Raw genomic sequence first — 23,699 nt, 5'->3', positions numbered from 1 at the left:
CAGATCCCAAAAAAAATTATTATTATTCAGATACTCTTAGTCAATAGTTTCTGTTGAACCTGCTAAACACAGATATTTGTTCTTCGGCTGCAAAATTTCTATTTCTATGCAAAAGGTTTGTGGAAAGCAGAAATTAACACAGATACTTTGTAGTTATCAAAGGTCCTGTATGAATTTTCTCCGTTTTAAGCTATATAAACTTCCCCTGGTTAAGCTCAGAAATAACCATGGGACTCAGCTAAACCAGTTTAGATTTGATACAAGACTACAAGAGTAGCCGCTACTTAATAGTATAAGCTTTACATTACAAGGGTTTTCCGGCGCGGGAAGTCGCCGCCGTTGTACAGCTCCTGCAGGCAGGCAGGCAGTGCCTAGTAATGAACCAATCAGGCAATCACACACAAAACATCTCATCTCAAGGGGAGATTGATCTGGGGATGATGATGTCGCCGATGTTGTTGTGCCATGGGTCGGCGAGGTGGGTGGCGAGGTTCTCCAGCGGGCCGGTGCCGGGGTACGCCGACTGCTGCACGCAGAAGCCGACGAACGCGAGCATGGCGAGGCGGCCGTTCTTGATCTCCTTGAGCTTGTACTCCTCGAACTTGACGGGGTCCTTGGAGAATCCCAGCGGGTCGAAGGCGCCGCCGGGGTACTTCTTCTTCTCGGGGTCCTTCTCCATGGTGCGCTGGTGCTCCGCGAACGCGATGGCCACGAACTCGATCACCAGGATGGTCGGCAGCGAGCCCCACGGCACCGGGTTGCCCAGGTACGTCGCCTGCCCGCCGGGGACGGCCGCCCACTCCTGCGCCTTCACCCAGTTGCCCAGGCCCAGAGCCTCCGGCACCAGGATCCCCGGGACGGCCAGCATGGCCCACCGGCAGTGGTACACCTCCGACTCCTTGAACCGCTCGAAGTTCTCCGGCACGGTGGCCAGGCCCAGGGGGTCGAACCCGAAGTCCCTGCAATCGTCAGAGACAGATTAGAGCACGCCGCGCGCCGCCGTTGTTTGTCAGAGACTCAGCCGCTAGCTTACCCGGGCGAGGAGCCGTCGAGGTGGGGAGGGCGGGGCTGGCCGGGCATCCACTCGGCGGACATGGTGACGCGGCCGGAGGTGGTGGCGTTGGCGCAGAACGGCAGGCGGCCGGACCGGGACGACGGCGCCAGCAGGCTGGGCACGCCCACGGCGCTGCAGCTCCTCAGTCCGCTCGACGACGCCATCGCCATTGCTGCTTCCGCTGATCCTGGTGAGGCAGAGAGGGAGAAGAACAAGTGGCGTTTGAGAGCCGAGCAGAATCTGAGGCTGCTATTAAGAGCGCGAGCGACCGGAGACGGGCGGGATGGGGATATCCAAAACCCGCCCGCCATTGGCTGCATTATCTGTGTGCCCGCGCTCCATTGGGCCACGTAGGATCGAGATATCTCCAGCCAACCTACCCACGTGGCATGGCCCTTCAGCGTCTTGCTGCCACTTTGGCGGAGCACTCATCGCCCTGGCCACCTATGGAAAGTACATACGTTCATATCATGCTTTTGCATCCATATACTCTGATATATTAGCAAAAAAAAAAATATTGAAATGAATGGGCCTCAAGATAGAACATGGAATTGAAGTGTTGTTTTGAGAATACATCATCAAGGTTTAAGTGATTTTTGTTGCGAATTACACATTATGGACGCAGATACTTATACATCACCGGTGCGACTTCTTTAGGGTTTAGGAAGATACGTCTCAAGCGATCGGTCACTGGCAGGTACCACATTACCGATGCAGGAATTCTTCTCTGCTTTGCATCGTTGCCTAATGGAGTGTCCTCTGGAGGTTGAGATTCTTGTACCACCTTTTTTGTACCCTTCTTATTCCTTTTTTTCCCCGTGGAGGCTTCGTTCCCACCGTAAAGGTCATTGTTCTTGTACCGGCTGGCCCCACACCAGGGACATTTATCCAGTGACTTGAACGTTTCGCCACGAAAAAGTATACAGCGGTTGGGGCATGCATGGATTTTGTCAACCCCATTGTCAATGTACTTATGACCTTCTTCGCTTGGTATGTGTTGGTGGGAACTGAGTTTGGTTGTGGTAGCACCCATGACAGGAGATGCAATAGATCATTGAAACTACAGTCTGACCAGCCGAACTTAGCCTTCAGGATGAGCAGCTCAAGCACAAAATGTAGTAATGCCCAATGTGTCGGACAGCCCTTTTCAACACCATACACAGTCTCCTTCGATGCTTTTGTCATCCTTTCCAAATTTTCTAGACCTTTTGGGCTATTTAGTAAAATCTCTGGTCTAAGGGCTCGAATCATGTTCTCCAAATCATCTTCATCCCCGACACGTGCTCCACCATCATTATTCGCACCACCTTCGTCGTTACCATCCCAACCACCAGCATCACCACCTTGTTCATTGCCAAACTCGAAATCCATTCGTGCATCAAGCTCTGCTGAATATTGAGACAGGGATTCTATGGTTTCGTCGTCGTATTTCTCCTCATCCTCGTCGTTAACAATAATTGTTTCACCATGATAAATCCACACTGTGTAGTCCTCAACAAATCCTCGCATAATCAAATATGATATAATGATAGTCACATCTGTCCATGCCATACGGTTCTTGCAATCTTTACAGGGGCAAATAATTGTATCCTTATTCTCTTTCAATGTTATTGCATGCTTCTTTGTGGCTTCAATAAATTTATCCACCTCTTTACGGAAACCTGCCTTGAACTTTAACGAACCATACATCCAAGAGTTCTTGTACTCTATCTTTTACAACAACAACAAAACAAACATTAAAGGACTACTTATTCAGATATATATAAAAATGAATCAAATTAATAATTACTTGAGAATAATTGTATATACTTCAAATATATATGAATATAAATCTAATATAATTACATGAAGCATACAAACACACCATGATAGATGAAAATTAATTAATGGTCCATTTATCCATAAATAATTAAAATACATATTTATTAATTACAATAAACAATTTCAAAGACAACAATTAGCAACAATTATACTTTACCCAATATCTTTCATACAAACCCTAGTCTAATTTTATCAAACATAAATTTACAAAAACGAAATTAATAAAAAAAATCAAACCCTAGATCTAGATCTACATGCACATGAAACATGCATAAAACTAACTAATTGTTCACTAAAATCAAGAAATATGGACCAAATAAGGGTAAGATCTTGTTCCCCTCCCTAATTTACCATAGTATATTTAAAACTTGGGTCTAATTTGCTTCATAAGTAGCTCAAGCACCATAGAAGAGAGAGAAATAAAACTTTAATTACTCACTAACCAACCATTAAAATTTCAAAAAAGTGTGTAATATCATTTTCTTACCTTCTACAACCTCTCCACCAAATGATTTGAGACCAAAACCTTCTCCCTTGGTAGAGCAATTTTTGGGAGGTGTCCAAGGCCTCCCCACCTTTCTTTCACGGGTTGGAGTGAGTGACCCGAGGAGAAAGAAAGTGTTGCAGTTGTGCTATATGTGGGTCATTTGTAAGGGCGGCTGGTGATTGAGCCGCCCCTACAAATCGGAGGTATTTTATACAGGGGCATTTGTAGGGGCGGCTCAATCACCAGCCGTCCCAGGGACGGCTGGTGAGTGAGCCGCCCCTATAAATCAGACCCATTTGTAGGGGCGGCTCGTATCACCAGCCGCCCCTGTTGTTCCATTTGTAGGAGCGGCTGGTGTCTGAGCTTCCGAGCACGCCCCTGTTGTTCCATTTGTAGGAGCGGCTGGTGTCTGAGCTTCCGAGCACGTCACTATAGGAGCGGCTCCATCACCAGCCGTCTCTATAAAAAATTCGTCCCGTTACTACAAAATCGTTTTTTATGTAGTGGATGAAGGTGTCACAAGTGTGGATGGATCAATGAAACTATAGCAGATCACATCCTCAAGCCATTGAACACTACACAGGACGTGAAATGCGCAAAGACAAAGAAATTAAGATGGCAACACTGCATTCTCGTTTCTTTATTTATCTTGTTGGATCATCAGGCAATGTAAATTCGCTCACAATCACACGGAGTTGATACATAAAATTGATAACGATTGCGGCGTCATTCTCAGCCATAACCTACTACACCATATTTCCCCGCGACGTCATCGTCGTCGTCACCGGCTCCGGCGGGCACGGCGCGGTGCACATGCAGACACGGTGGTCCGGGTCGGCGACGTCCCTGAAGCAGTAGCCGGCCGTGTGCCCCTCGCTTCTGCACGTCGCGACGCAGAGGTCTCTGCTGTGGCAGTCGCCCTGGAACGTCGTGCTGCGGCTTATGGCGGAGCACTCATCGCCGGTTGCTGCGCCCTGGCCACCTGTCGGACGCATCCAGTTCAAACGAAACATTACACCCATTTTTTTTCTATTGGTTTGAAGAAATCAAGCAATGCAAATATGTAGAGATCTGTTCTGATCTGACCACGTACGTACGTACCGATTGTCAGGAGTAGCAGCATGACGATCAGGGAAACTGCTGTTGCCATCTTGCAGGGCTTCAACTCCATGGCTGATAGTGATATAGATCGATTTGAGCTCAATTCAGAATTTGCTTTCGTCTAGAAAAACTCAAAATTTAGTGGCGACGATGGAGAGGATCCAAGCAGGTGCTAGCTATTGGTACTGTTGGGGGCTTGGGGCTATTGGTACGTTGTATTTATATATATGCATCGCTGCATGCGTGCTTGCATAGATAGCAAGGTGGATATTGATTGCCAGCCAAAATGGAAGTGCATTATCATGCTTCTATTTGCATAATTGCTCTCTGATGTTACCAAAAAATTACTAGTACGTGCGTGCATTTGCAGTTAATGAAATGAATGTCTCTGAAGATACACCATGTTAGAGTTGGTACTTATTCACACAATCACACACCTACAGAATTGATTTGTAGAGACGTCTATCTCTAAAAATAGTTTTCGAAGGGAGCCTCTAGAAATACATTTATAGGTGAAACAACAAAAGCCAAAGTTGTAGATCTCGAAGAGTCGTACAACTTTGTAGTTGATAACTTTTTTTATTTAAGATCATTTATCCAAGAAAAAATTATGTTCCAATTTCTCATATTTAATTTTTTTTTTCAAACGATCTCACATGGAGAAATAGACAAAACCAAAGTTGTACTACTCATGTGACCATGTCTATGACTTTGTGGTTGAAAACTTTTTCATTCGAATTCGAGGATCTCAAATACTCATTTCAAAATCCAGAAAAGTGAAAATACGAGGGAAATGGATATGCCTTATACGGTCTCAGATTTAAAATATTTGTCAATTAGGTCTAACATGCAAGCACATATGGATAGTTCTCAACAAAACATGTAATTTTTTAAAATTAATTAATGTATGCGGAAGTTGTAGTTTATTCCATGGTGTCTCAACATGTGTTGTACCTTTTTTTTCTTGAACGTCAAAAATATATAGCTGTATTTTAGTTATTTATTTAAATTGGAACATGAACGTGTTGGCAACGGAACATCAGTCATGAACATATTGGCACTTAAATTATTTATTCATTTTCATAATCCCAACTTAATATTTTGCAAATGCACGTTCTAGAGCTTATTTTGCAAATGCACTTTAGGGCTAAGATTTATTTGAAATCTTACCTCCTATGAGGTAACGGGAGTACCTTAGCAAGGCCCAATCCCGCGCGTCCGCCTCCTCCCCAGCCTCTTTCTACCCCCTGTGCTCCTCCTCTGCCGCACCCTCCCTCGCCCGTCCATGACCTCGACGAACCCTAGCACGTCCGCGGCGGCCGTCTTCTTCCCCTTCCCCCATTTCACCAGAGCTCTGCCATGGCCGTACTCGTCGACGACACCGAGCTCTGAGCTCCGGCCATGGTCCCCCCTCCCTGGCCCGACTGCCACCGCCTGGCTAGCCTCCCTCCCCTCGGTCGGGCCCTTCTGTAGCCCGCCGAAGTTGGCTTCTTCTCTCTCTCCAGCGACCTCCTCCTCGCCGGAACCCTAGCCACCGGTGCTCACAGATCCAGGAGGACGAGAGGAGGAGGCCTATTACCGCACCGGCGGCGGGGCTGCCGCCGTCGCCGGAAGGCAGGGAGGGAGGAGCTCGCCGCGGGCGTGGGGTCGTCGTTGCCGGGGAGCGCGGGGTCGGGCACAGTCGGGCGCGCACGTTGGAGTCGCGCGGTCGCGCCGTCGTGCGACCTGTCGCGAAGTAGACTTTCCGAATCCTCAAACCCTTAGCAACTTGTGAAGAATAACTAGTAAAGGATTCCATGAGAACATAAGCTCTAAAGTGCAAGTCTAACTGAGTACCACCATTATTAAGATGCCGCATTTAAGGATGAATAACAAGTTGTTTCACTTAAGGACCTACCAAACCTTAGTGGGGCAAGCTAGTTATTTTTGGTTTTTTTAGGGTCAAGTGGGGGAGTTTACTCCCCCGCCTGAATCTTATATTATTGGTCCATAACGGGCCGCAAGTAGTTTACAAAAGGTGCTTTTACAAGAGCCACAATAAGCAAAGGATGTACATTGCAGAATCGAACACTAAACACCAGTTGTCGATGAGAGGTGTCCTTGCCACCGACATCACCATTGGTCGAAGCTGATGCCAGGAGGGAGCTCCACCTCAGAAAATCACATCATTTCAATGCTTCCACGATAGTTAGAATTAATTGGTCATGGTCGTCTGCACTTTGACTTTGTCATGGTTGTTGAGGTGCTTCTTTTCAGTGTTGCTTAGCATGATGGATAGATACATTTTCCTTCAAAGTTCTTTTGAGCTTTGTTTTTTTTAAACGAACCGGCAAGAGAGCTGCCCGCTAAATTAAAAAGAAGGAACGCCCGGACAGGCGCTGTACAACCACTTGAAAGAATAACACGCACAAACACAAAGGGCGAAAGAGGAAAAAGACCTCCACTGGGGAGGTGCCGATCAAAGTCCTCAGGAGCTGGGTATGCCATCAATGTGGTCGGTAACCCCAAACTTTCCAACAAGGAACTCGAGCGGCAGCAGCGAGCACCACAATGCAATATTGTTGTTGGGGGTAGGCCCCACCTCTAGGCACCCCATATGGCTCAATCGCCGCCCCGGCACCTCGCGCGGGCGGAATGAAGGGATTTAAGGGTATTAGCTATTAGGCGAGAAGGCGTGCGATGGGAGAAGAGGAGCGTGTCGAGTCCTCTCGGCGGGGCAAAATGAGGGCAGCAAAAGCCGCCCCATTTCTTGACGTCCCTTTTCATCGTAGCCAAAGGGCGGACTCCACGGCAAGGATCAGCCCGTGTCCTGTTCCGCTCCTTTCGCCCCAGCGAAAGGAGTGGAACCGGCTGGGATCGACGCCACAGGGGCGCGCACGGTCAATCCTAGCTATTCGCTCAGGCGAACAGCTGTTAACGGTTTGGTTGATCGTTTCTGCCGGTTTCACCAAAGGAGGGCGTGCAGTCGATCTTGGCTATTCGCTCAGGCGAATAGCTGTCGACGATTTGGTTGATCGTTTCTGCAGGTTTCGTCAAAGGAGGAGCCAGCCGCCTTCGCATGGCCGACAACTTTTGTCTGCCAGTGTGGCAGAACCGCCTAATTTAATGCCTCATAGGAGTACTTGTCTTCCATTAGACACTAAGCACTCGAGAGAGAACACTAAATTACTCGGTTCCGTCAGGCACACCCCAGGGGAGAACCCGAAAATCCACATTTTTACCATCAGGATCACAAATGAGAGAATAAAGCTTACATCATCATTAACCATTTCTTACATCACTTTTAATACAATATCAGAGTATAATATTATTTATTATAACAACGGAATGTAATCATATTATCATAGTTATGAGCAATTTAATTGAACAGCGAAATATAAACATGTGATCAGAATTACAGCGGAAATAAATATCTAATCATGACATGATGAAGTATTGTTATATAAACTACGACAACAGCTTATGAAACTTTCCTTATAAAAGCATTTGATGAGAGCTATAAATAACAACTACAATCGCAGCGTAAAGGAATCCTCGCTGAGCCCACCAGGAGGAATCCACACACAAGAGTTAGTTTTAGCATCCACCTGTCACCTATAACAGGGAAAATAAAACCCTGAGTACTCAATTGTACTCAGCAAGACTTACCCGACAAGAGAAAAGAAAAGACTCTAAGGATATGCAAGGCTATATGGCTTGTGGGTATATTGCATCTGCAGAGAGCATTACTAAATGTGCGTCCTTATATTTGATATTTATTAGCAGTGCATTGGTTCATTAACAAATCATTCTATGTAAGCACATGGGCTACTTTCAAGCAGATGGTAAGCAATCAGAGTTCCTTTTTCCATCTTTCATCTTTCATCTTTCAGTTCTTACTACGATGCTAAACCGTAGACAAGCCGTACCGGATTTCTCGATGATTCGCGAATCAATGCCCCTAGCTGGGTACCCCGAAACCACACGCCCTGCTTGTACCCCAGGCACAAGCAGGACTAACCCATCACTCTCCTGTCCCAGGTGTCCAGGTCCCCGTCCAAACTGGGACTCCAAGCCCCGCCCCTGAGTCCCGGACTCAGTGCGGTGCAAGGACCTCCTCCACCAAAAAGAAACCCTGACAGTCGGTCCAGAAAGAGCCGGATCCGCGACAAGAGAGCAACAAGTCTTCCAAGCGCCCATACACAAGTATGTGCTCGGGATAATAAGTCTGTGACCTGCCTAGAGCCTTATGCAACGATCGGTCCTTATCCGACCAGATAGGGAAAACAGTGTAACCAAGCTATGCCCCGCGTCCACAGCGACACAACCTCTTACACCCACCAATACCCAAACCATATCCCTACCGGTCACCATTTTCCTTTCCACCATTTTTATATATTCCAAGTGACGATGATCCAATAATATATTTCCCTATATCTCACGACTGACAGGCAATCACTCGACTTCTACCAGAGTCCTGTAGCATAGCATTCTACACGATCCTGTAATGCTAGTAAGACTCATAGGATAAAGATATATATGCAAGTGGGTTTCATTCAACTCCTTGAAACTTAATGCACAAATATAATTTAAACTACAGAAAAGTAGGGGTTATACACCGGGGCTTGCCTGGGTAAAATATAACCAAAAGTTAGCATTTCATCTTCGTGATATGATCACCATAGCATCATCTTTCAGCTACTCCAGTTGATCCCACGATCCACCGTCGTTCCTATTATGGTATGTATTGATGCAAATGCATAGATGTAAATAATCAACGACAGCCGAAATTCTTAGAAATTCAATCACGCTTCCAAAAGTACCATTTCTCCAGCAACTCCTGATGACTCCGTGATCCATCGACGTCCCTCCGTCGGCGTCGAACTCGCGGTACTAGGCAAACAGACACAAATAAATATTCACATAAATTCAACTGTGTTCCAAAAATTATGAAACTTTATGGATAGGTGGGGTTCGATTTTTGATGAATTTAGGAAGAAGAAGTGATGGAATCGGAGTTAGCATAGTGGAGATATTAATTGTGCAAGGTGGCCGCTAATTAATCACGAGGAGAGAAAATGAAACGTGATTAGTGGCCACGAGCTGCCGCGGGTTATTAGAAAGGGAAAAGGAATAAAGAAATGGGTGGAGTGGATTAATGGCTCATGACTCTTGACTTTATGTGTATAGGAGCTGAGTTAGTTCTCGGCTTTGCTACTAGCACATGGCATAGGACAAGCTGCTGCTGTGGACTTAAACAAAGAGCAGAGCGGGTATACGGCTAGGATTCTTCAAGAGAGACACAGAGAGCACTGGGCGTTTGTGCTCCTCAGCTCGTCCACCATGGACAGCTGCTGGATTTTCGCCTGATGGTGATTCTGGCCATGACTTCCAAATCTAAGGGCATGGGGAGGTAGGGGATGTATGGGGACTATTTACCTTGGTCTATTGCAGCTCGAGGAAGGAGATCAACAGAGCGCAGCCTTCCCAGGCAAGAATAGAGAAACTCGATTTAGAGAGTAAGATGGTGAGCGGTGGAGTGGGATGGCTCGACAGGCTTGGCGTGTCCTTTATAGGCAGGAGATGCGGGGATGGAATTAAGCAAGAGGAGGATAAGGAGGACGACGAGAAGGTTAGGCATGGCTACTGTGAATGAACTGGAGAAGCGTAGGCGCGACAGCGACGCGTCGTAAGGTTAGTGGCTAACTAGCTTGCTTAAAGGTAATAAAGCACTGCTTGTGCATGCCCGTGATGCTAACTAGCAAAAGATCAAAAGAGAGCAGCAGATTATCTTACAGAACTCACCTTAATTTGTGCATAAGAAGCTGATAATTTCATCTTATGCACCTCACGGCCCTCCTGCATGGCTTTTGTAAAGAAATGGTCATGCTCTCCCACAGCCGTATATGATGAGAAATCTAATAACTCGTTGGAGCCTGCTATAGCGCTCTCAAGTTCGAAAAACTCTGGTAGCAGCTCAAGCTTTTCTCGCATTGTCGCAGCAAGAGTATAGCAGGACCTTGGAGGTACGATTCCACAGAGTGGCCCCAAGAAGGATTTCTTCAGATTCTTCGTCTGGAAGGCAACACAGTCATCGGTATCGTTTGTTAGGTGCAGTTGGCACGAGATCATTGACTTATTTGGCTCTGAGGGGAACTGAAGATGGAGTGGCTGGATGTTGAGCCACTTGAGGATCATGCTCTGCAAATAAGGGTGAATAGCAAGGTTCACATTAACAAACCTATCTTGTTGCCACAAAGATTCGACTAATGACTAATGAACTGAAAGTATCTGATACTCAAAATACAAAAGTTTCAATTATAACGCCTAATGAGAATTATGGAGACATACGTCAGCAACAAACAATAGAGGTATATAGCAATTAGGATTTTCGGACGAACAGTGGGTTCCACGGAGAACAGTGTTTCCTTCGTGCTACAGTGATTCTATGTTGCTACAGTGTTTTCCACGGTGCTGCAGTACCCGACGTGCAAGACGCAGTGAATCGTGTTGGATTTCAGGCGATGGACTTGAGTGGTCTTACGACGTGTCGACTGGGCTAGTTGATTCATGATGGACTTGGACTCGAGTGTGTCCTTGTCGTGCCAACGGGGCTGATCAGCAATAAAGAGTGTATACGTGCTAATTAAATTAAGAAGGGAAAAGAAGATCATTCGCAGACTAGCTCAAGACGAACAAGCAAGGTGACACGTGCGGGCTCGGTTACTTTTTAAACACGATGGCAGGACGCCTAGGCCCAACGTGGCTGGCAGGGCGTGCCGGTTGTCACGGATAAGACCGCGGTCGCAGAGACAAGCAAGGCAGGCAATCAGAGAAACAGAGACCAGCAGTGAGGGAGGAAAAACAAGGAGCGGCTCGGCAAATGTAGACAAAAGTAATCAAGTCAGAGAAACAAAGCAAAAGCCAGAGAGCATGGATGTAGATGGATGAGGAGACTTTGCAATGCAGCGAATTGCAGGGCCACGATGAGAACGAGACAATAATCAAAAGTAATGCCAGGCGAGTATGGTGCACGCCAAAAAAATAAACGAAGCTGCTGCGCTCTCTTTCTCGTCAGTTCGTGCTTAACAAAATAAACCCGTGAGTTTATATATATGTATCGTTCTATTTATTGATGGATTTTATTTTATTTATAAAAGTTGATTTTCATGCTGAATCTAACCGAACAAAACGTTCTCTATAATCGTCGTCGGATATTCCTGAATATTTCTACGCACTGCGTAATTTATCTTGAGCGTTTATTTGAGTCCACGAAACTAAGTCCCACAGGATTCGCTTATCGCCTCAAGTACGTTTAAATTAAAAACCCGATAAAACTCAATTCAGAAATTTTTCTTAGGCCTAAATCGTGGTGCTAAACAAGTTCGTAACACCAAGGGTGTTACAGCCAGGGGCCCACCCTGTCGGTTGAACAGGCAACATAAGGCGGAGCCGGTCGGCCCTCTCCGGGCTGGTGCTATCTAAGGCAGGCGGGGACTTCAAATGGCGAACAAGCCCAAAGCTATGGGGAATATTTTCCGAATTTGTAGTAGTTGAGAGGGCATTTACGTCCTATGAAAAGCCTACGGGCATGTATAAATAGACCCTATTGAGGGAATGCAAAGGGGGAAATGAGTTGAATAAAATCGTTCATCTAGTTTCGCTTGAGTCCCATTTAAGATTTCTTTCGTGCTTGATTTCACCCAAGCGACAACCGATGTTCGAAGGCCTTGGCATAGAACAACATTGGCGTCCACCGTGGTTGTCGCTCGAGCTTGTCATGGCATCAAAGAACAAAGCATCGAAGCTACCGGCGAACAGGACGGAAGCATCCAAGGCAGTAGCTTTCACAGCTGCAGGGACAGTTGTACAAGATGGCGCGGCAACGGCAGAACCACCAGCTCCCCCAGACGGTGGGAGACAGCACGGTGTCAACACATGAGCGAGGGAGATGGCGGTGACTTTGGTTGTGCTTGTGCGCAAGGGGACCGGATGAAAAGGAAAGGAACGAGAGACCCCTCCCCAATGCGGTTGTAGGGCCTTCTAAAATCCGATGAATTTTGGCAGATTGTCCGCCAAATCATGGTTGATTCGAAACCTTCTACATACTCTGATTTTTGTTTACTTAGTAGTGATTCTCTGAAATGAATTTAGGTGACTGGGAGCTAAAAAATTAGCCTTTTCTGCTCCACGCAGTCATTGTATGCATAAGAGTTCATCCTAGAGATCATATATCATTTATCCAAGAGAATCAGCTTCCACAGAAAATCTAGAGCATGAGAAGCTTTGGTAAACAGGCCCTTACTACATTATAGTAGCTCACAAGGATTGTCTTGAAACTAGCAGGTATCCCGTGCGAAGCACGGGCCAGGAAACCAGAATTATAGCACATCATACAACTATACATGGGAAAAAAGATTAGTAACATTAGTTACAGATGGGTTCTCATTCGGTAGGATACTGTTGGCATAGTACAGTGCTATTTCAGTTGTATATGGAGACTCATTTTGTGCCGACTGAAGCATTGAAGAGCAATGTTTTTAAGGCGTCACTTTGGCATCGCCTAATCGGCAAGGCGCTACAGGCGGGACGACTCGCCTCAGATTGGTATGACGTCCACCTTACTACCATGGCGTCCGGAAGTCGTCGATTTGGCGTCCGATTCACGCCTAATCGTGCGTGGCGAGCGCCATACAGGGGTCCGTTTCTGGGCGGCGGGAAATCGCGGAAGAAAGGGCGGGGAAAAGAGTGGGCGCGCGGAAGAAATTGGTGTGCGCAGAGAGACGCGTGGGAGAAATAGAGCGCGGAGAGAGGAGCGCGCGGGAGAAGCGGACCTACCCGCGAGCGGGAGAGCAGGGGAAGAACTGGAAGCCACACCTCGCCCGCGTGGACGCGTTCTCCCACGCCGTCGGGAGAAGTCGCTGCCGCCAAGCCGCGAAGACCAGCCTCCCGCAGGACCGTGGCAGGTGCTCTGGTCCTCTACCCGTCTGCCGAGCCGCCTCCTCTGGTCCGCTGCTGCTCTGGTCCTCCGCCGAGCCGCCTCCTCTGGTCCACCGCTGCCCTGGTCCTCCGCCTCCTCTGGTCCGCTGAGCCGCCTCCTGTATTTGTGGCAGTGTGCTTATCTACTTGTTAATCTTTACCTGTCGCTCAACTAATTTCTATTTTTGCTGGTGCCATATTTCCTATGAAATACCTAGGTACTAACCTAAATTGTCTCTCCATTGCAGTGTATTGTTGGATGCACACTTGGGGCTGCGGGCTGCACAGGAGAGGACAACACCAAGGTATGACATGCTTCCAGTTCTCTAGTCTATACTACTGTTGGATGGCCGTAAGACGTCGCCTCGCCTTACGCCTTACTCGCTTTAGCGTAAGGCGGTAGTTGGTCGCCTCGCCTCACTTTACCGCCTTAAAAACATTGTTGCAGAGTAGGATATCTGCCAGCGTGTACACGTCCAATATCAACCCTGCACCAAGAGAGTATTATATGTTTGCCACTTGAATACATTGCTACTGATCAAGTATTGACAAATAATGCAGTGGTATATGTAAGCCGAAGGATTGGACTTAAGCCGAAGGATTGGACTATCTAATTAGTTCGCAGTTGACGTTGGACTGAGTTAAGAAGGCAAAGTAAACCATTGCCTAAACTAAAGGTTTTTACGGTTGCAGACTTGCAGTACATCACCAAGAAAACCAAAAGGGGTAACTATTTCGTCAATTGAGAGGCAATTGGATTATTGTTCATGTGCTCTGGAAATGCAATCTCTTTGTACTGGAAACATAGGGTACCAACTGGAGATAGAAGCTATTTTATTCATTGGTGAATATACACACACGGCAGTGGATCAGATTATCAGTAATCAGGTACTCAGTGCAGGCAAGATCAGACACCTGATATTAGCCTTAGGAACAAAAAATTGTATCAATTGAGGTACCGTCACGACCATCAGTAAGGAATAATAGAACAGGTGGGTAACCTACCCTCTCCTCCATGATCCATAGCATTGCCAATGGCAAGGATTGAACTATTTAATTAGTTGGCAGCTAACATAGCTGTGAAATAATAAGGTAAAGAAAATCATTTGGTTAAGCTAAAGGGCTTTACGGTTTCAGGCTTGCAGACATGGCTAGGAAAACAAAATGGGATGATTATTCGATCAATTGAGATGCAACAGGATTTAAAAAGAGAGCATACTTGCTGCCCAGTTTCCAGGGGGACGGTGTTGACGGTGTTGCTCTGCCTGCCGTGCAAGAGAGCCGTAGGCAGGGCCGAGTTGCTGCACAATAGAAGCTCATGTGCAAGGGAGACGGCTGCTGCAGATGAAGAGTCCCTGCAGAACTGCGTGGGCTGCGAAGCTGGACCACATAAGTTTACTCATTAAAATAGCGGCAAAATACATTTGACAAGTCAGTATTCGCAGATTTTGGCAGGTCTGACATGTAATCACATTTCACAATGTTGGCATCATAGAATACAACGTGATAATTGCGAGCTTGGAAAACATTAAATTGGGATCTAAGCATGGAGGAAATATAAGCTTATATGTGTAGCACCAAAACAATAAGTAGAGTCTAAGCATGGATGGGAATCACAGCAGCTAATCATTCACAGCATATGTAGAACCTTACTGAAACCTGCACGAAAACATTCTGGTAGTGGATTTAATCTCTAAGGGGAAATATGGAGGCCTTTTTTTAACCGACAAAACCACTGTTGTTTACATCTGCATTGCAAATATAGACAGAGATTCTATTTATCATAAAGAATGGTGACTGGCATGTAATTAATTTGTGGGACATGAAGCAATGATCCTTTCCGAAACTTAATATCAGAACGACCTGAGGAAGTCCATCGAAGTCCATCTTTGTAAGGAAAAGAACATCAATTCATTGGCAGGGAGGTACATGAAGCTGTATGCACAGACCGGAAACATACACGGTAGGAGAGACCAGTGAAGAAGCAACCATACCTTGAAATCCCTGTAATAGACAGTTGCTGTAACCATTGCCATTCACAGCTTTTAAGACCTCTGCTGTTGCTTCGAGCAACCCTTAATGCAAATAACTGGAAAAAATGTTTTCAGCAATATGTTATAAAACGTTATGAGCAGGTATGACCACAGATGTCATTTCCAACAGACAACCAAAAATATACAAATGAGTAGTGCATGACTCTATGCCAGGTTACTTAAAAACTGTTTTTGTAATGCCACTCACCTGAGGTTACTCTGCCCATGAGTAGTGTCCTCTTTCTGCTATTTTTTCATTACATAACAATTCCCTTTGGTTGCCACTTTCAGGACTCAAACTTGAGCTTTGCTGTGAAACATGACCTTGAGTCAAAATAGGAAAACCAAGGGATTTGCAGACACTGATGGTGTCTCTTACTATGCCCTGGGTAGCCAAGGTGATGTAAATTAGGACTCTGAAACAGTAGCAACAATTCAGAGCTCAATAATTTATGACACTAATCTATGAACATAAAGGTAATGGTAACCATTCAATACTGAAACTAATCCACAGAAACCCAATGCAATGGAATCCTTACGTTTGATGATTGTCATACCATTCCACCTTTGACACGTATACCATGACAAATCTTGTATGTGGGAGCTGGCTCATCAATGGATAATGTAACTTTTCCCAGAAAAATCATGTAACTGTTCCCAGGAAAGTCAATCTGGTCGCATTGAATCCTAAAAAAACGAAGGTATGAAGGATGGAGAAGGCCTTTTATGTTCCAACAGATCATAGAAGGAGCAAGTAAGAAGCATAATACATGGAGCAAAGACCTATGCAGTACAAACTTTTGCCCAAAATAAATCTACAAAAAATAATGGGATTTCACAAAGGCCATGGTACGTAGCCGCTGCATGGTAAAGATGCAGAGGGCATGGTGATGTGGCTGGGCACAGCAAGGAGGGAGGGGCAGACGACGGAAGCCCACCTTTGGCGGACGATGCAGGGCGCGCTGCGGGCGAGGAAGGGGAGGTGAGGGACGGAGGCCTCGCGCGCACCGGCACGTGGGCTACGACGCTAGGGTTTGCCCGCGCCGGGGCTCCCGTGCTAGCACGGCACAACGTCGGTCGGACGGAGCCGGGAAGGGGGAGGGGTGGAGCGCGCAGCGCTGGTAGAGGCTGAGCGCGCCACGAATCGAAGCCGGCGAGGACGGAGCGGCGTTTCCGTGGCGGCGACGGCGCCGTGGTTACCAGCGGCATGGCCGCAACCTCGGGGAGGGGGGTGCGCACGGCGCCTGGCAGCGCGGGCGGGGGTGAGAGCGGCGACGGAGATGGGCGGGGATGGGAGCGGCGGCGGTGGTACGGCGCGTGGATGGAAGAGTCGGGACGGGGAGGGAGAGGGATGACGAAAGAAGCAGGGCCGTGTTTGGGGAACGGGGACAGGATAAGCAGGAGGCGGCGCGTGGCGGGGGCGAGGGCGTAGCGGCCATCCGGCTGGTGCAGGCACGATCCAACGGACAGCGTTTGTGGACTGTAGATGAACAGTGATCTGTGAGAAGGAATCGGACGGGCACTGTAACTAAGTCACCATTTCCAGTGATCTGTGAGAGGAATCGGATGGGCACTGTAACTAAGTCACCACGTTTAGAGGTCTCTATAGAAGATTATATACAGTTTGCACTCACGACACTAAGTCACTATCGTTGCAACAGAGCCCTTGGAATAAGAAAACAATGATGATTAAGTAATTGATTACCAGCGTTCGGGTTCTCCGATCAGGCAAACACCAGCTAATAGACAAACACCTCTCTCTCTTTTTCTTTTTTCTTTTTTGAGAATAAGCTAATAGACAAACACCTCTAAGGCTCTCTCACTGTCACACACAGCTATACCCAGGGAGAAGGAAGCCGAGAAGATGACCGTGCCGGCCTGTCTTTGTCCTCATCGGGTGGTGCCGCGATATTTTTTTTTTCTCGCACTGTCAGCAAATCACCGTGCACCGATGTGGATCTTCCAATTGTTAGCAGCATTTTTGGTACCTGTACTACCGGAAGAGCGGTTGCCTTGCATCAACAATTCGAGGTTATCGGGGGGTTTTCTGACAGTACAGTACTGTTTGAGTCCGCACGTGCATCCTATCGTGACAACTGACAAGAACACCTCTAAGAGAAACTAGGTCAGCAGTTTGGTAAAATTACTGTAATCGTCTCATTGTCCATAGGTGCAATTGTTCCTAATGAGCTTGAGTTGGTAATTACTAGCTCGATTTTAGCTGCTAGTTCGCAATTATTACCTTAGTTTCAGCTGCTCTTGATTGTTGGTGTGCATGTCTGTTTCATGCCGCTGCTTTTTTTTTTTTTTTGGACACTTTGCAAATACATGAACGTTCCATTTTCCCACCCTTTTCTCTAAAAAAGAACTTCAGCTTAATTACTATGCATATTCTTGTCGACTTCAGGCAAACAGGCAGATGGTGCAAAGAAAGCAAAAATACGGTGTAACTCGACGGATTGCCAAGGCCATCCTATATTTCCATTAAAGGATGGATATCATAATTAATATCAACTCATTCAAGGGCCCACACATCATAACAAAACTACCCTGGTGGTAAACAATCGTGGATTATAAGCCAGAACAATATTTTTCTCTCACACCAGACCAGCCAGCAGTAATAATCCAAGATCGTTTTAGCCGAAACGAACAGGCTAGTCGACGAACCATACGACTCATCAATCAACAATTCCGCATTTAACGAGCCAGGGTACAGCGGTGCAAATTTGCCCCCTTCTACAACTAAAATACATGCCATGGCTCTGAGTCCATTTTTGCGCGAGTTCGAGGTGTTCCAACATTTTATCTTATTCCAAACAACAGCTAAAAGAAAATGGCCGTCAAAATTGCAGCCTTTTTCCTAGGCTACTACTGGAGGAACGAGTACGAACATCAGTGCTTGGCGCTGACAAGAGCCATGTGGGCGATCAGGTCCAGAACCCGGTTGCTGTCAAAGCGAACAAAGAGCATGCATTCTTAGGAAAATGGAAGGTTTAACCTTCAACAAATGATGCTGTGAAATAAGTAGCAAACTCTTACCTGTAGCCCCACTCGTTGTCGTACCAAGACACGAGCTTCATGAAAGAAGAGCTCAGTCCAATACCAGCCTTGGCATCAAAGATGCTTGACCTGATATACAAAGGCAATGATAGTGATTTCAGCTACCTTCCCACCCACAGGACAAGAATTAGGCACTGGATTGAGGTAATCACCTAGAATCACCAACAAAATCATTGGAAACAACGTCCTCGTCTGTGTAGCCAAGAATACCTTTGAGGGCACCCTCTGACGCTGCCCTGAAAAAAAAAGAGAAATGGTCTGTAAGATCCACTGTAGGTTGGCTGATAATATGCACATGGTTCTCTCTGCACAAACCTTAGGAATACTGCAGCAGAACACACTTCAAATGAAGTCCACACAGAATTTCTAGTGTGGCCAGAGTAACATGAGCATGCAATTGAGCTACCTACTGTCCAATTGTGCAGCCTACAGTGAGCAAGATGTTGAACCTAGATATTTTGTTACCTCTCTCCAGATCTAACAAATCTACAACTACCTCTAGTTGATGAAAATCATGTGCTCCACAGTATGAAGTGCTATGACCATTATGAGCCTTCAAATTATTGATTACTAATTTATCAAGAGGTTGTGCTTTCACTCATCGGAATAACAAACCAGAAGCTGAAAACCAGACGGAAGTCACAAGTGAGGTATTTCTACATACTTGATGGCTGCTTTCACATCATCATAGGAGGCGCTTTTCTCAATCCGGCATGTCAAGTCCACAACAGAGACATTTGGTGTTGGAACTCGGAAGGCCATGCCAGTGAGCTTTCCATTCAGCTCAGGTAGGACTTTTCCAACAGCCTGACAATAAAGCGAAACCAGTCAGTGCAAAATTTGAGTCTAAAATAAGCATGGTGTGCCTTTGGCTTCAGCTACCTTTGCGGCACCAGTGGAGCTAGGAATTATGTTTTGGCCAGCACCACGTCCTCCTCTCCAATCCTTCATCGAAGGACCATCAACAGTCTTCTGGGTGGCTGAACATGGTAAAGTAACATTTTCATGACAATTATTTTGAAAATGCATGAAAATGGCAAATGACTTAACAGGTAGACACTGGATTAAAGCCAGTAACCAAACCTGTTGTGGCATGAACAGTTGTCATAAGGCCCTCCACGATGCCAAATTCCTCATGGACAACCTGCACACCGTGGTCAACAAATTAGTGTTTGGAAAGGCAGAAAAATGAAGCACAAGAGCCATTTATTGTGATTGCCAAGAACTGTTGTTGGCAAAAATAGGACACTGGCAAACAGACAGCAACAAGAAAAATGACCTTGGCAAGCGGAGCAAGGCAGTTGGTTGTGCAACTAGCATTAGAAACAACATTCATCTTTGGATCATAGCTATTCTCATTAACTCCAACTACAAACATGGGAGCATCTGCTGATGGTGCAGATATCACCACTTTCTTAGCACCACCCTGCAAACAAGACAGCAGAAACCTCAACATGTTTTCAATATGAAAAGATATGTAGTTAGTTAGATGCCATTGTTAAAGACTGGTAGTCTGGTACACAAACCTTTAAGTGTGCTGATGCTTTATCAGTCGTTGTAAAGACACCAGAAGATTCAACAACATATTCAGCCCCAAAGTTACCCCATGGAATCTCTGCAGGATCTCTGGAATATTGAAGCAAAAGGTTGCAAGTTCTTAGACATATCTTGGAGTAAAAAAATGGTAAAACTGCAGACCAAGAAATAGTAATGCAAAACACAACAAATCATTATATGACTATGATAAGCGCAAAAGATGGTAGTGGTGCAGTACTCCAGAAATACAACAGGGTCGTGTTTGTGCTCCAAAAATAGCATAAGTAAATTTTTTACAAACATTGTATGTCTACATAAAACACTGAACATTGTAATGGATCAAAGAAATTTGGCATACTGGATGGCAAGCTTGCAAGTAATAAAGTGTGCTGAGTTGTGTCTTCAAAAGAGGCTGAAATAAACATTTCTCAAGTGATTACAGGTAATTCAAGCACAATCCATCCATAGCACAGAAAGAGGTATCTACCCACAAGTATTCACCAAATCCAACCTTACTAGCACCACTGCAGTAGCAATGCAATGTACAATAAGCAAATAAGATACTGATGTGACCTCAAATGTCAACATTACCTTTTGCTTGTAATTGTGACCTTCTTCCCATTGATCTCCAGGGTTGAATCATCCACAACACGAATAGAACCTTTAAACGGGCCATGAGTGGAGTCATACTTGAACATATAGGCCTGGAAAGGGGAATATTACATAGAAACTAACATACAAACACAAACAATACCAAACCTCATGCATAGACAGAGACAGTTGTTAAACCAACAGGGAAGTAAAAAAATGTAATAGTAGCACTAAAAAATCTGCTAGATTCACATTAGCTGCATCGTTCCAGTGGATAATGTGCATTCACTTGACATACAAAATTTGGAAGCTAGTTGGAAAAAAAGATAACAATGCTTTTGTAAAAATAAATAAATTAATTAAAAAAAACATCATGAAGGATCAGTATAGCAGTTATTTTGTAAAGCCACCACATGCATATCATACTTAAGCGACTATGTGAAAGCACATGAAACATAACATAAATGAGCTAACAGGAATTATAGTTTGCATCAGATTAAAGAGAACTATTTCAATTAATCTAGTGTTGTAGTCTGGACCGTAACTGTGTATCTTTGCTCAGGTAGAGCAGTTCTCAAATAACCAGAAGGAAAATGCAAACAAAACTCTTAATTAGCTCATTGCTGTTAAATGAAACATCCAGAATCTGAAATTTGAAATGTTATAACCAAAATAATTTGAATTAGCTTCCTTACCATGTACTTAGCATCAACGAAAGGGTCATTCACAGCCACAACTTCAATATCGTCTCTGCTGGTTGCAATTCGCAGGACCAACCTGCCAATACGCCCAAACCCTACAGTAACAAGAAAAGGGGTAAGAATGAATCAGAAATACAATCTGATATAATTCACCTAGTTCAGACTTGCCCCAAAGTGCAAAGTAACTCAGAAAGCCAAGAATGATTTGTTTTTTAGAATGATCTATTTGCTAAATGCAGTTAGGTAGTGCAACAAATACTCAACTGGGAGCCTTTGTAAAACCTTAAAAGTTAAAACATGACATCTCAAGTGGTGCATTTGTAAAACCTTAAAATATGACATCTCAAGCCTAAGACAGAACGCATTGACCAGCAAGGCCCAAGGTGGTCAATGGTTGATCTGTCTCATTCAGATTACAAGACAATAGTTTTCATTCACGTCAATTTAGTTCCTACAATTGTACATAAAAGAACTCACCATTGATGCCAATCTTTGTCTTCTCCCCACTCGAATATTCTACAGAGAAACAAAGGAAGAACAAAATTATGAATCCACCGCAGTCTGTGCAATTCACCTGAAAATGTTTGATCGGTGCGTACAACAGCTACTTACGTGGCACGGCAGGGGGCGCCTGTGTAGCTATCGCCCTCAGCGGCTCGATGTTCCTCGCACTTCAATTCACAAGGAGTTAGACAGACTATACTAATGTCTGAAACTACATTTACAAGGCAACAGGGACTAATAAGGCGTGAAAAGTGAGAACTTACGCCGAAGAGGAGGCCGTGATGGAGGGGAAGGCGCAGCCAAAGTGAGCCGAGCCAGTGCTCCTCACGCACGAGACCTACAACGTATCAGCCAAATCGTGTCAGTGGGGGCACTGCAATGTGCTAGGAATCACAGATCACTACATCAGGGGTGAGGACAATGCAATCAATCAAACAGGAAATTGATGTCCTCCCGTGGGGCACCTGGAAGGAACTTGGAACTTGGGACAAAACTCCGACCCCAGAATTTTTAAAATAAAATAAAATAGTACAGTGAAAAACTCTGATTCCCTGAAGCCTGCAATTTCACACCCAAACAAACGGCCGGAACGCAGTATTGCAATTTATTAGCCTAGCACAACACACGGTTGAGAGCTCCATCGAACCGCCACCAGACTAGGATCGGGACCAAATCTAGGCGCGGCAATGAATCCGTGAAAGGAACCCGCAACCCACCTGCGCGAGGCGCGAGCTGCTCCAGCGAATCGCCAACAACAGTATCGGGGAAAGAAAAAGCAGTATGCACGCCGGAAACGAAGAGAGCACGGGCATGAGCAGTATACCTTGACGGGGTCGGCCGCGGCGGCGCGGGATCCGGCGGCGACGGTCGCGGCGCGGAGGGGCACGGAGAGCGCCGCCATGGGTGGGGATGCGGAATGGGAGCGGGCGGGCCTGCGCGTACGGTGTGCTTGGGTTTGACCGACGCCGCGAGGAGGGGACCGGGGCAGGAGCGAGGGTTTTGCCTTTCGGGGGTGGGAGGCGAGCGGACGGACAGCGGAGGGAGGAGGGGGGAAGGTGGCGGCGAGGCGGAAGCGTTCAGCGCGTGATCGTTCCTCGTCCGTATAAAAAAAGAAGAGGAAAGGAAATAAAAAAAAAAGGTGGCCGTGCAGCGCAACGCCGGTCCGGGTGGGTAGGTAGCGGGTGCCCGTGCGATCGCCCGGCTCGCGCGTCCTGCTGCCGCCTACCACCACCAAACCTCCCAGACTCTGGGCTCTAATATACTCCTAACCACTCCGGTGAAGACAACGAGGGGTCCCACCAGGCTGCGATTAAGAAAAGAGATCAATTGCCATTCGTCTGTGATTGTATGGCTCTATGGGTGCTACCTTTGACTACATCGATGTTTCTCACACCCAATTGATTTCGATTTTGCCTTCTCCTCCTCTGATGTTCGGTGGTTGTTTTTCTTTTCTATATAAGTAGTCACCTAGGGTTTGGGCTCTGATCGTAAGCACCGACATCTTAGGCTGAGCTTGGAGTGCGTGAATTTCGACCAGTAAAAACGACGGACGATAGCTGATCCGCGAGCCTCCCAAACAGTCTCCTGCTAAGCCGATACTATCGTGGCGGAGCAGGCGGTTGGCGGCTCAGAGCCTCTCCCGAGTGCCAGCTTCCAAGCGAGGCGAGGTGTTGATCATGCGGCGTATGTGCTACACCAAGGGTCCATCAACGCCATCCTCTTCGGAGCTGGAGGTCTTTGACAAGCTCTTCGACGGTAACCTGACTGTGTCCGAAGTCGAGGCGCTGGACGAGCTCTTCCCGACCGTTGGAAAGACCCCGTCCAGGCAGCCGCGACGACGCAAGGCCACCTCC

General features: G+C 46.3%; 3 protein-coding genes and 2 long non-coding RNA genes across 15 annotated transcripts; all 5 read right to left on the bottom strand.

The window, feature by feature from the left end:
• Positions 1–253: 253 nt before the first annotated feature.
• On the bottom strand, positions 254–1,295 carry LOC136471253 (chlorophyll a-b binding protein 1B-21, chloroplastic). The gene is made up of 2 exons (XM_066468985.1): positions 1,034–1,295; positions 254–959 (listed from the first exon to the last, which is right to left on the bottom strand). The coding sequence occupies exons 1-2, from the start codon at positions 1,222–1,224 to the stop codon at positions 416–418; spliced, it is 735 nt and encodes a 244-aa protein (XP_066325082.1). The 5' UTR covers positions 1,225–1,295; the 3' UTR covers positions 254–415.
• Positions 1,296–4,029: 2,734 nt separating this feature from the next.
• LOC136471252 (uncharacterized) lies at positions 4,030–5,729 on the bottom strand. 3 transcript variants are annotated; one of them, XM_066468983.1, is made up of 3 exons: positions 5,634–5,729; positions 4,464–4,535; positions 4,030–4,344 (listed from the first exon to the last, which is right to left on the bottom strand). In XM_066468983.1, the coding sequence occupies exons 2-3, from the start codon at positions 4,531–4,533 to the stop codon at positions 4,109–4,111; spliced, it is 306 nt and encodes a 101-aa protein (XP_066325080.1). In that variant the 5' UTR covers positions 4,534–4,535; positions 5,634–5,729; the 3' UTR covers positions 4,030–4,108. The 3 variants fall into 3 exon arrangements, with proteins under 3 accessions (XP_066325080.1, XP_066325081.1, XP_066325079.1); XM_066468984.1 differs by having other exon boundaries at positions 5,657–5,729; XM_066468982.1 differs by lacking the exon at positions 5,634–5,729 and having other exon boundaries at positions 4,464–4,905.
• Positions 5,730–9,075: 3,346 nt separating this feature from the next.
• On the bottom strand, positions 9,076–10,639 carry LOC136471251 (uncharacterized). Its single transcript, XR_010761982.1, has 3 exons — positions 10,248–10,639; positions 9,266–9,335; positions 9,076–9,174 (listed from the first exon to the last, which is right to left on the bottom strand). It is a non-coding gene; the product is annotated as an uncharacterized lncRNA (long non-coding RNA).
• Positions 10,640–12,732: 2,093 nt separating this feature from the next.
• On the bottom strand, positions 12,733–16,833 carry LOC136471250 (uncharacterized). Of its 9 annotated transcripts, none has more exons than XR_010761977.1 (5): positions 16,393–16,833; positions 15,663–16,175; positions 15,416–15,510; positions 14,641–14,801; positions 12,733–13,909 (listed from the first exon to the last, which is right to left on the bottom strand). It is a non-coding gene; the product is annotated as an uncharacterized lncRNA (long non-coding RNA). The 9 variants fall into 9 exon arrangements; XR_010761974.1 differs by having other exon boundaries at positions 15,663–16,141; positions 16,393–16,832; XR_010761978.1 differs by having other exon boundaries at positions 15,663–15,870; positions 15,994–16,831.
• Positions 16,834–18,025: 1,192 nt separating this feature from the next.
• Positions 18,026–23,054, bottom strand: LOC136475866 (glyceraldehyde-3-phosphate dehydrogenase GAPCP1, chloroplastic-like). Its single transcript, XM_066473509.1, has 14 exons — positions 22,670–23,054; positions 22,110–22,183; positions 21,955–22,013; positions 21,820–21,858; positions 21,337–21,437; positions 20,642–20,754; positions 20,041–20,140; positions 19,794–19,940; positions 19,598–19,658; positions 19,397–19,494; positions 19,179–19,321; positions 18,667–18,750; positions 18,494–18,583; positions 18,026–18,401 (listed from the first exon to the last, which is right to left on the bottom strand). Exons 1-14 carry the CDS (start codon positions 22,745–22,747, stop codon positions 18,347–18,349), a joined length of 1,242 nt encoding a protein of 413 aa, XP_066329606.1. The 5' UTR covers positions 22,748–23,054; the 3' UTR covers positions 18,026–18,346.
• Positions 23,055–23,699: the final 645 nt, after the last annotated feature.

This window comes from Miscanthus floridulus, chromosome 8 (assembly GCF_019320115.1).
Source record: "Miscanthus floridulus cultivar M001 chromosome 8, ASM1932011v1, whole genome shotgun sequence".
NCBI classification, from domain to species: Eukaryota; Viridiplantae; Streptophyta; class Magnoliopsida; order Poales; family Poaceae; genus Miscanthus; species Miscanthus floridulus.
Note: the sequence above shows the minus strand (reverse complement) of the source record. Positions and strands in the feature narration are given on the sequence as shown.

What these genes read in the sequence shown, in the direction of transcription:
- LOC136471253 (XM_066468985.1), bottom strand. Translation starts at nt 1,224, where the DNA reads ATGGCGATGGCGTCGTCGAGCGGACTGAGGAGCTGCAGCGCCGTGGGC. An exon ending in CTCGACGGCTCCTCGCCCGG is followed by an intron (nt 960 to 1,033) that starts GTAAGCTAGCGG and finishes TGACGATTGCAG; the next exon opens with GGACTTCGGGTTCGACCCCC.
- LOC136475866 (XM_066473509.1), bottom strand. Translation starts at nt 22,747, where the DNA reads ATGGCGGCGCTCTCCGTGCCCCTCCGCGCCGCGACCGTCGCCGCCGGA. An exon ending in GGCGCCCCCTGCCGTGCCAC is followed by an intron (nt 21,859 to 21,954) that starts GTAAGTAGCTGT and finishes GTTTCTCTGTAG; the next exon opens with AATATTCGAGTGGGGAGAAG. An exon ending in GATTTTGTTGGTGATTCTAG is followed by an intron (nt 18,584 to 18,666) that starts GTGATTACCTCA and finishes TTTGTATATCAG; the next exon opens with GTCAAGCATCTTTGATGCCA.
- LOC136471252 (XM_066468983.1), bottom strand. Translation starts at nt 4,533, where the DNA reads ATGGAGTTGAAGCCCTGCAAGATGGCAACAGCAGTTTCCCTGATCGTC. An exon ending in GCTGCTACTCCTGACAATCG is followed by an intron (nt 4,345 to 4,463) that starts GTACGTACGTAC and finishes TGCGTCCGACAG; the next exon opens with GTGGCCAGGGCGCAGCAACC.